We start from the raw sequence: 11,548 nt of genomic DNA on the forward strand, positions 1-11,548 counted from the left end.
AAGAGGTTAGTGCGATAGAGGTATTTCAAGAAGGTGCGATAATCAGAGGAGACGGTATAGTCACGGAAGAAATGGCCGATAAAGAGTGGAACGAGGAGGTGTGGTGCTGTCTAAGAAGGATAGAAAGGGGAAAATGCATCAATGGTGACTTTTCTGGCGAGGTAAGAAAAGTTGAGAGAAATTGATATTTAAAGAAAATTTAAAAATTTATTTATAAATATAAAATTTAAATAATAAAATCTTATAAAATTAAATTACGTGACATATAAGAAATTCTTAGTTTGCTTTCTATTAACTAAATTTAATAGTTAATAAGAAGGAGTTACTGTATAAACTAAATTTTAATATTAATAAAAAAATTTATAAAAATTATCACAAAATATATTATATTTGTAAGACAAAAATACAATTAAATTTAAATTTAAACATATGATATTAATATATATATATATATATATATATATATATATACTTTAATGTATTTTTTTCTTATAGATCCATATTTTAGTGTGCCAAGTTCGAGACACGTCTAACACCCAAAAGATCTATATTTATTCAACTAGTTAATTTTATGGTAAATTTTTATTTATTAATAAAGTGAATCTAAAAATACACTTGACATGTTTAAAAAATTTAAGTATTTAAAATTTTATGTTAAAATATATGCAAAATTTTTTTAGCATGATAAATTTATACATCATCGTCGAATCATAAAATTTTATGTAATTAAAATCTTTTAATTTTTATAATAACTATATAAAATATTTTATTTAAATAATTTTTTAATTTGTTATTCATTTAAAGATTTTTACACTAATAATGTATTAAAATTAATTTTTTATAATCACTTAAATTTTAGTATATATAGTTATCTAAATAATATTATGTGATTCATAAGAAAATATTAGGAGATTTACTAAAATTTGCACATAGTATATATATATATATATATATATAAAACCCTAGATCAAATGAAACGAGGCGTTTTGAAGCTGAGAAGATAGGAGATGGGGTTCCATGGCGTGGTTGTCTTCTTCCTCCTCGACACCGTGAACTGAAAGGTTGACAGAGTCAACAGTGCACACCCCCCTTTTCCCACACAACGAATTCCTCCGTAGCTGCGTTTCGGTCAATTGTGCAATCGAAAGATATCAACACTTTCCTACAAATACCGAATTTCCGTTCCTTGTAATTGCTCCGCTCAGCTATGTAATTTGCTTCCTTCTCTTCAAATATATAATCTTTGTTTGATGTTTTACTCGTTTTAGTCCATTCAAATCACGCTCCTTGTCCTTGGGAAACATATGCTACCATGAAAAACCTCTCTTTTCTGTGCTTAGTACATTGTTTTCTAAGTTTTTAATGACTTTGAAATGCATAAATTACAGAACTTTGTAGTATGGTGATGTAACTTGGAATTTGTCACAGTCACATTGGAATTTGGTTAGAGCATAGAACATGAAGCGCAAGCGCGGGCATAAGAAAGGGAAGGCGAAAGGCACCGCCAATCATGTAATTAGTGTTAATGAGACACTCAGAAATGAAGGGGGTCAAAACAACGAAGAAACCTCTGGTTTGGATGAGTTTGATAATGATAAAGATAACTCAGGAATGGAAGTTGACACACCTTCTTCCACTGGGACAGATCAGCATTACAATCTTGCTAACATAAATCCTGATGGATCCATTGATAAGGCCGTGGGGAAGTCGGTTGGGCGTGTTAAGGTGAAGCTCAGGACACCTAAAATGTTGGACTCCCAACCCACCTCATCTGATGCTCCTACACAAAGTGATACTGATAAGAGTAGCCAGCAACATGGGCTTGAGAAACAAGGTGTGAATGCCGAGAGAGTGGAAGATAGTGCAAATTCGTTGCCTAATATGAAACTGGGTACTCCATCAAAGAGAGCTGGTAGCATCAAAATTAAGGCCTCAAAGATCTTGGGATCAAATGCTGACCAGGCAAGCAAACCGTTGTCAACTCCCAGTGAGATTACCCACCCAAAAGAAAGAAATCCCCCTCAACAGCATCCTCGATATAATAAGCAAGAATTGGATGCTTCCTTAGTGGTGTGTTGGAGCTTTAATTTTGGTTTTCCTTCTTGATTTCATTTGCTTTTGTCCCACCATTAAATTCTCAATTACAAATGCATTTTGTTTCTTCTGCACAGGTTATTAGGAAGGTAATGAAAATGGATGCAGCTGAGCCCTTCAATGTTCCTGTTAATCCTGAAGCTCTGGGAATTCCTGTAAGTACATATTTTTTTACTCGTAGATTCTTTTTCTTTTCTTTTTTTTCATCCGGATGACACTTATGTTTGGTTCCCTTAAGACATTAGATATTTGTCTTCCTCAACTTCTGCCCTTAAACCTAATGTTTGCACCTTTATCTTTCGGTATTTTGTTTTTCTAAATTCATTTTGTTTAATCGTGTACATCATGCATACTTCAGAGATTATTGTTTAATTAAACTTCTCTTCATCCATTATGAAGGAAAAACAAAAGTGAAAAGTAAAAGCAAAGCAATTATAGTACTACATTTTACCTGACTGCTTTCTACACACACTGGGCAAATACTTGTTATTGATTAACATGTCTTAGCTGTCTTTCTCTTTCTTGATATGCATAAAGGTTATATTCTACTAGGATCTATGATATTTGTTCATTGATGGAGACTAACTTGATTTATTGTAGTACATGGAACCATTTTTTTTTTTAATTATGAAGACTTGTGTCTAATGTGATAGCTGTCTCGAACCAGGACTATTTTGATATCATAGACACACCAATGGATTTTGGAACTATATGCAGCAATCTTGAAAAGAATGACAAGTATATGAATTCAGAGGATGTATTTAAGGATGTTCAATACATTTGGGACAACTGTTACAAGTATAACAATAAGGGTGACTATATTTTGGATCTTATGAGGCGAGTAAAGAAGAACTTTATGAAGTACTGGACTGCTGCTGGGCTATACAGTGAACAACCAAAGGGGACCAAGGGTGAGAATTGATGTATATGTATGTATTTGTGTGTGTGTAAAATATTCCCCATCCTTTTTCCTTAGTGAGGATGATAGATTAAAGCATTTACTGATGTCACTCTTGGCTGTGCTTTATTGGGATCCATTTCGCATGAAATATGTATCTATTCCCTCCTTTTTAATATTTTTGTTATACAGTGCTTTTAAGAGGAATCATCTGCTCGAAGAAGATGCTTGCATAGGCTTCGTTTCTGTGCAGTTTTTTTTCCCTCTCGTCTGTATCTTTCTGTGTCCATCTTCTATATTTTATTTTATCTGGACAGGGTGGGGAGGAGAGAGGGAAGCTATAAATGATAAACTTACTACTGCCATTTATGAAATTTTAGAATGATGGTTCTATTTCATCTTGTCATGTTTGTCTAATTTCTAACTAGACCCAGGTATTGTCTAAAATAGGATGAAATGGAATGGAATCTGACTGAATCTATTCCATACAATACTTTTATTGTTTAGTAATCCCCTACCATTATGTCACTTCCCAAACAATAGAGTGGAAACTTACTCCATTTCATCATAAAATAGCCAAACAACTATATGGTAATTTTGTTCCATTACATTCTATCCCATGTCATTCAGTTCTACGCACCATTCAATATCCAAACATATTGGAGAGTCTGGGAGCTGCCTCCAAAGCTACCAATTCTCTTATCTTAACTGGTCATAGCCCTACCCCACAAATGAAGAAAATTACTTTTGTATACATATTCTTCTGAAAAAAGATGATTTTCATTTCATGTAAGATACTGCACAGTGGTATTCTGATAGCAAGTTGGGCATATGTTTTCCTTATGGATCAGGTACGGAGAGGACTACTGCAGAAGACAATGCACTCTCCGGTGATGGAAAAGTAGGGAAGGGTGGTCAATTGAAGCAGAAGACAAAAAAGCGTCATGGGTGTGCATTCCCAAACTGAAATTAACCCTATTTATTATATGATATTACAATTCCTTATGGGATATTTGTTCTTACAATAGGAATGAGTTGCTATCATATAAACTAAATGAAATCTCCTGTCCATAATGTTCAGTGTATTATGATCAAGTCAACAGTACAAGTTTACATATAGAGATTGTAGACTAATATACTTGTTTCCCAAAAATTGATATCGTCTGATAGTGTATTTTTCTTAAAGATGAATTATGAATCTTAAGTAAGATAGAGGAAAAGAGAAGCTTTCGCTAACTTTGGGGAATTGCATTTCCTTTAGGGTAATTTCTGTAAAATGTATCTTCTAGTTCATTTGTAAATGGAAGTGATTCAAAAACATATTATTAATAATAATGAGTTAATGACAAAGGTTGCCATGCTGTTAACTCTTTTTTCTCATCCCTTCAGTTTCCATTGTATTGATGGTGACAACTGTTAATGGATAACGTGGTTCAATAAAATTATTTGCATGCTCACGTTTTATCCTTTTCGCAGAAGACACCATAAACATGATTGTTTATGTGCTATTTGTGTTCTAAAGCGACGTAGGAAAGAACGGGAGGAGAATGCACGAATTGCTAAAGGCAGTTTTGGTGGTGATAAGCATGCTAGAGAGTTTAAGCAAGAGGTATTTTAATGGTTTATTGTCTAGATTTTATCTTTTTGATAGGGATATCTGTCTGGAAATTTTGGGGGCAGTTTTAGGGTATAGTTCATGTCTCACTTTGGTAAATGTCTTGTCTGAAATGACATGACGGCAACTGATTTGCTTATTGTGTTTTATAGCTTTTGGGTACTTCTTTTCTAATTTGATATTTTTCTTCATGGTTATTGTGCTGTGATTCGTTTAGAAAATGAAAAAAAAAAAAAGAAAGAATATAACTGAACTGGTTTTGTATCTCTCTCGTGGTGCTGTATATTGTGCCATTATCATTAGACAATGCTTTTCTAGTGGCTTGAAGATGATAGTCTGCTGTTCAATTTCCATTACCTTTGGTAACATCTGATCCCAGACATTAAATGAGGGCCATGGTGCATATATTAAAGAAATCCTACTTTAGTTTTTGGCCATGAAATCCAAATAGACGAATCATTTCAATAATTTTGTACTGTCTTGTTTTAAAGGAATCAATGCTAGTAGAGAGTCCTGGTGGTGAGGATTCGTCATCAAATATAGATGAATCAGTGGACACCGATGGAGATGTTGATGAAGACAAAGGAGAGGTGGTTAAGATGGAGATCAGTGAGAAGGAGTGTAGCCCTTCTGAGAGAAAGCATGAGGGCATTGATGTTGATAATGATGGTGACGATGATGACCAGGGCCTAGAGGAAGGAGAGGAGGAAGAGGAGGATGGAGAGGAAGATGAGGAAGAGAGTGAAATAAACAATCAGAAGAGAGAAACTGATGACACCTTAAAGCATGGTGGAACCTTGGCAGAGAAGTCAAATGTTGGAGATACAACTGTTCATGATGAATATAAAACAAATCAAGAAGGACAAGCTGCAGTAGTCCATCAACAGAAGCAGCATGAGGTATTACACACACTATTTGATCTGGGAAATTACAGTATTTGCTTAACCCTTCATGCAAGAAATCAAACCCTGGGATGCGGTTGCATTAAGTTTTGGTAATGATTATTTGCATATTTTCAGTTTCTGGGCGTACTTATTAGTTCAATCTATTTTGTAGGGGTCACAAGATAAAACTCAGAAAGCTAAGCTCCTAGAGAGCTTATATTGTGAAAACCCCAAGCTCTCGAGCTTATGTGGAATTCTCTTCCCCCAAAATAGTCAGTCTGTCTGGAGTGGACCACACTCACTAATACAGCGAAGAAATTCTGCTCGTACTAGTTCAATTCATGCTGCTATTAGGACTTTCATGGATTAGCTTCTTGTTTTGATCGATTCTCTATACTTCCTAGCAGTCTATGTTAATATTTAGGCAGCCATTGTAACCCTACCGTGACAGAAACTGAGTTAAAAATGATCTACCTTCTAATTTTCAATTTTTTTTAAGATAAATTTTAGGTTGGAATTAGTTTTGCTTATTTTTTATTTATTTTTCTTTTCTCATTGCTGTATTACGAATGGACAAATTACCAAATAATTTGTGCTTAACACCGTTTTACTATTTAAAATTAAAAACATACCGCCAGTTGAAGTCATAGTTCAAGTAGTGTTGAGCTTCTACGATTCATATTTTCCCGTACTCTTTTTGTAGATATCAGGGCCTTGATCGCTAGATTTTTAATTTAAATGAAAGAATATATTAGACAGTAAAACGAGCTTGGAAATTCTACGTCACATCATTTACTTAATTAACCACAAGACCCAACAAAATACATTGATCATTGCTTCCTCTAAAATCTCGTGTCAGACAATCTCTTTAGATCTAGAAATATTCTCCAAAATCCGATAACTGGTAATCTCTTCTAATTTTGAAAGGCTAGCCAATGGCTTAACTATGCAAATACCATATGGCTAATTTGCTTGAACTCTTGACGCTCTTCCGGCAAATATTAAACAGAAATCTTTTTTACCTTTCATTTGAATTTTTTAGAACAAAGATATTCGAGCAAAACAAAAAATATGGAGTTTACGAAAGACTTTAATCGTTCTCTTTTGAGTAAAAGAAAACAAAAGAAAAAAGTAATGATGGGAGGCTGAGTATCGGTAAACAAAAACTAAAGGCTCAACATTAATCCACTGCTAGTGGACCTAAATAAAATCCTTATAAATGGCACATTTAAACATGACAAATTCCAGTCCATCTCAACCTACGTAAGGTTTGCTTGAATCCCTGCGTGTTTCCGAAAGACCCTGAAATGTCTACTAACTAGTAGGTAGATCATATTTTACCTCTCCTAGGTAGAGACCACATGCCGGGGCCATTGGACTTGCGGCTGTAACAGTCTTTGCATTCAAAATTCTTTCAACTGAAATAGTGCACCAAGTGAGATAACTTTTAGCCCAACAAAATCAAGCGTTCGAGGATATATTTTAAAACGCGTGAATAGAGATGGGTAGCATGATTACCGTCTGGAATTGTTAAGTTTCCAGTGCCAACAGCCTTGAGAACGCCAACAAGTAGTCTAACCTGAAATGAATTAACATCTGTATTCAGACCAAAATGGATTCTGCATGCGGCATTTAAATCACAACGCAGAACATAGAACTTAGAGACCTCAATTAAAAAGCAGAAACCCAACCTGATGGTACAGAAAAGAACGTGCCCGTGCTGTTACTACCAAGCATCGATGTCGCCTTCTTTTGCCAAATCCTGCATCTTGACTAGATGATGTTACTTTATCAATGCTTGGACTAGAACTAGGAGGAATGTCAGTTTCAGAGTTGCTTTGGCAGCTAGGAATATCACCATTGACTTTATTATGTTGTTCTCTATCCGTAACAGATGGAAAATATGGACTTTCAGTTACCTCACTGACACTGAGCTCATCTAAAGTTCTAATGGGTGATTTTGCCTGTAATGGAGCAATTCTAAGTCATATATTATGCATAGTTTGAAGTGACTAGGCATGATATGTTATCGAACTTCAAAACAGAAATGATAATTTTGAAAAAAAATAAAATTCTAAAAACACTTCAAAAAGAATGTACACAAAGCATTAAACTAAAATAAATCCTTTTAGATAAGAAAACTCAAGAATGACTGCTATTTGATAATTGTGAAGCTTGTCATATAAATCAGTGCATATTGTGCTTCCTGCATGGAAATCATCAATAACCTTAAAATGTAACCTTCTAAAATACCTATATGCACTAAGATCATCCCTGAGAGGAATTTAGAAATGGCTTGCTTTACAAACAAGGTTACATATTGAGTTAAAACTACTTATTCATAGAATTTTATGAATTGTTGTTTATTGGAGAAAAGAAACAACCTGACAACCAGCTGCTCTGAAGGAACTAAAATCATGGTGTCCAACAAGAACTCTGCATGCTTCCTGCATCAATTTCATCAATAACTTAGCTCTCTTTTATGGAAGTTCTGACAGTATAACAATCTAGTAAATATAAGGAGCTATCAACTAACTCGCATTGCTGGAAGATTAAGCTCCTCAGGTATGTGCCATGCTCGATCTTTCTCAAAGGTTGACAAAGGCTCAGGCCCAGACAGCAAACGATAGGAGTATCTGAAAAGAAGTTTCCACATAATTATGAATTGTTACAAATGATCATAAACAAAACAGAATTCTATGGCAATGAATGGAAAAGTAGCCACTGTCAGAAAAACTAAGATAAACCTCACTGTATATTGACACTGTCACTATTACATATAATGAAGTACAATTTCACAGGTCAAGGAAGTCATGCATCAATAGTCTAATAAATGAGCTAAGAATGACAATTTTGTATCAAACAGAACTTTACAAAAGCCTGAGCTGTCGTATATATTACGACAATTGATCATCAAAGCATGCATAACTCGGTTTTAGTCTATAGAAAACAAAATCTAGATTCTTGAGTACTCACGTGCGCTCTTGTGCTTTATATCTGGCATGAAAATCAGATGGAACACATCGAACATCAATAACCATTAAGTCACTGTCATGCTTCTAAAATAAATCAAATTGCCAAAAAATATCTGTCAGGAGCCTTCAATCACAGACAATATACTCAAGTGACATCAGTTAATGAACAGAATTTTAGAAACAGTTTTGGTTTTCAGAACTGCAACTCCAACTTTGTATACAAGCAAATCATGAAGTTGGTAATGAACTTTGGTCAACAAATTTGTATAAAAAGATATTTGTTAATTCACTTTTCCCGCAAAACATTACAATTAACATCCAAATTTTTATCACAAAATAATTCTCTGTTTTTTATTTCTCAATTATATTGATACAAATTCTAAAATACGAAATAAACTACAAATTCTCAATTATTGCTCAAGAAATTGGTCCTCTTTCTTGAAGTTTTGTTAAATTTAATTAGGGTTTCATTATGACCTATTTCTTGGGTTTTATATGTGATTTTATGTAAAAAAAATTTTTTAAGTCCTAATTGGGTTATCCTATTGCAAGTAGCCTATTCTTGCAAATTGAACATGTATAGGCTTAATCTAATTTTCTTATGATGAATTTTGGTTGTGGTTTATTAGTGATATTTAGATTTATAATCTAATGGTTTCTTATGCCTAAAGGTGTCCTTATTTAGTCACATGGGTCATGGTTTCAAGGCTCAAAAATTTTCCTTAAGGTTTCAGATGTTTTAGTAATTTAATTTAATTCCTATTTTGTCAAGTGTTTATGAAATCTTATGTATTTATAATTTGTCTAAACTCTACCTTAGTTTAGTCCCAAATTATTCCCTGCAATTATTTATTTGGCTTACTAAACATCTGACCATGAACTTTGGTCCTTTCTGTAATTGCCTACGTAACTATTTTAAGTTTTCTAGTTTATTTCCTAATTTAGAATTTGTATCAAAGAATTGAGAAATACAAATCAAAGAATTATTTTGAGATAAAAATTTGGATTTTACATTACCAGGTTGACATTCATTCTAATTATAAACATAAAGAATCCACACAGATGGAAAACTGTCACAAACAACACATCTACCATGTATGCAAAAGTATTACACAAAAACCAATAACTCAGGCATTAGCTGTCATGCAAGTTTTGGTCTCAACAAAATGCCTCTAGCAAACAGGTCAATATGATTGAGATACTTTGAAGCATAAAATGATGGAAATTAAATTGCAATTTATATCTTTTTATTCAAGCCAATTACAAACAAATCGCAAGAATGTGCTGTGTGGCTAGCTGGGGTTCAAAAGCATGTTTGATTACATATTCAGTAATTATTTGGCATGGATAAATGTGATCTTGACAATGAAAAATCACAACAAAATAATTAGAGAACAACTTTCAATACTAGAGACTAGAAAGAGAAAGGGAGATACAGAACCCAGCTCTCTTTACATTTTCTTCTTCCACATTACATAAAGATTCATTTTGTGAAAAAGAGAAGAAGCACCATATTTATTTAAATAATCTACAACTTACTAGGTCTCAGAAGAACGTACCTGTAAGAAATGGTTCACAGCCCTTCTAACCACAGCAGGTTCATGAGGTGGTAGCTGAGCTTTTACAAAAAAAAGAAAAAGAAAAATGAAGTTATTAAGAAATAATACTAATTGCTTTAGTCATTCCCTTCAGTCAATTTAATCAATACACTAAATTAATAAAGCAAAAAATAAAAAATAAAAATGGTTAAGTCAATCAGCAATTATAACAATGATGGGGAGACACACCCAACTCCCACACATCTGAGGAAAATGCAAAGCTGACAGCCAAATAAGATGCAGAGAGTAGCTACTGAGCAACAATATGAAATACACCAAGAACATTAATTAATAGATTGAAGATGTTTGTAAAAACATTAAGACTAATCGAATATGGCTATGACAGGCACGAATAGCTTATTTACAAGTTCAAACTCAACATTGTGGATGGAGTGCAGCATCCATACAAGATGAGCACATATACGTTTAAAGGCAACATGAGCTTTAAATTAACATACCACTTCACCAGGCCTCCTTTTGCTGATGCGTTCAATATCCACGTGACAAACATTTGACAAGGCATGCACTCCAGCATCCTGCACTTGCACAGTTAAGATATATATGTAGTGGATTTCTTTTCTCATTTTGGGTCGAAAGAAAACAAAAATAGTGATTAATTACACTCACAGTTCGGCTTGAACAAAAGACAGAGACTGGCTGGCCAACAAATTTACCAAAAGCTTCCTACGTGACAAGACCACACCATAAAACGTTTTATTGTAGTTTTGGAAATGTCTATGTAGAATGTCCAAGGGCGATGTTGTTACCTCAAGCACACCAACGACGGTACGGCAATTTAGCTGTTTCTGAGAACCAGAAAAGCGAGTTCCAATATACTCAAATGCAACCAAATAGCGTTGAATCCTAGGGTTTTGGCTCATCCCTTGCTCTTCGTGGTCACCGTCACTAGGATACTCCACTTTTGATATCTTTGAGGGCCTATTATCACTGCATTCTTCGAATTCCAATGTATGCTTCGGAATCTGTGTCATCGAATTCACAGTTCCAAGCTCCAACCTCAACCCGATGGTTTCGAGAGGGTGTAAGGGGATTTTCCTTTCCTATTACCAGGCCACTAAAATATATAAACGTATTAAAGATCCAATTCTTTTTATAAAAATAAGAAATGATACGTTTTAAAATAATGGTTAGGATTTAGTTGTTGATATTTTTAAAATGGATAAATTTTTACTTTAGTTTTTTGAATATGTAATCCGATTAAAATTAGTTTTTAAATTTTAATATTTTAGTCATTAAAATTAATTATTATTAATTACATTAATTTTTGTTATTAAAAAATAATAAAATTGAATAATTAATTAATAATTTATGATATGTGACAATTTATTTTAAATAAATAATAATAATTTTTTATAATATTTTAATAATAGTTCATTTTTATTTATCTGTCTTACTTCATTTCAATTGTAATAGTCTGACCAGGATCCTCTCATGTTCGATTTCGAACATGACCGTCATGTTTG

At 33.5% G+C, this 11,548-nt stretch overlaps 2 protein-coding genes across 4 annotated transcripts; one reads left to right on the forward strand and one right to left on the reverse strand.

Moving 5' to 3' along the window:
* Nucleotides 1-963: 963 nt before the first annotated feature.
* On the forward strand, nucleotides 964-6,136 carry LOC113868907 (bromodomain testis-specific protein). 3 transcript variants are annotated; one of them, XM_027504905.1, is made up of 8 exons: nucleotides 964-1,209; nucleotides 1,389-2,070; nucleotides 2,172-2,249; nucleotides 2,762-3,005; nucleotides 3,844-3,940; nucleotides 4,469-4,601; nucleotides 5,099-5,506; nucleotides 5,664-6,136. In XM_027504905.1, exons 2-8 carry the CDS (start codon nucleotides 1,459-1,461, stop codon nucleotides 5,859-5,861), a joined length of 1,770 nt encoding a protein of 589 aa, XP_027360706.1. In that variant the 5' UTR covers nucleotides 964-1,209; nucleotides 1,389-1,458; the 3' UTR covers nucleotides 5,862-6,136. The 3 variants fall into 3 exon arrangements, with proteins under 3 accessions (XP_027360706.1, XP_027360700.1, XP_027360715.1); XM_027504899.1 differs by having other exon boundaries at nucleotides 965-1,209; nucleotides 1,429-2,070; XM_027504914.1 differs by having other exon boundaries at nucleotides 982-1,188; nucleotides 1,429-2,070; nucleotides 5,664-6,107.
* A 438-nt stretch (nucleotides 6,137-6,574) lies between these two features.
* Nucleotides 6,575-11,148, reverse strand: LOC113852632 (tRNA pseudouridine synthase A). Its single transcript, XM_027482951.1, has 10 exons — nucleotides 10,832-11,148; nucleotides 10,692-10,748; nucleotides 10,523-10,600; nucleotides 10,026-10,079; nucleotides 8,468-8,550; nucleotides 8,028-8,127; nucleotides 7,876-7,938; nucleotides 7,183-7,455; nucleotides 7,010-7,070; nucleotides 6,575-6,909 (listed from the first exon to the last, which is right to left on the reverse strand). Exons 1-10 carry the CDS (start codon nucleotides 11,054-11,056, stop codon nucleotides 6,806-6,808), a joined length of 1,098 nt encoding a protein of 365 aa, XP_027338752.1. The 5' UTR covers nucleotides 11,057-11,148; the 3' UTR covers nucleotides 6,575-6,805.
* Between the last annotated feature and the right edge of the window lie 400 nt (nucleotides 11,149-11,548).

The sequence above is a fragment of the Abrus precatorius genome, unplaced genomic scaffold (genome assembly GCF_003935025.1).
Source record: "Abrus precatorius isolate BTA unplaced genomic scaffold, Abrus_2018 Scaffold10, whole genome shotgun sequence".
NCBI lineage: Eukaryota > Viridiplantae > Streptophyta > Magnoliopsida > Fabales > Fabaceae > Abrus > Abrus precatorius.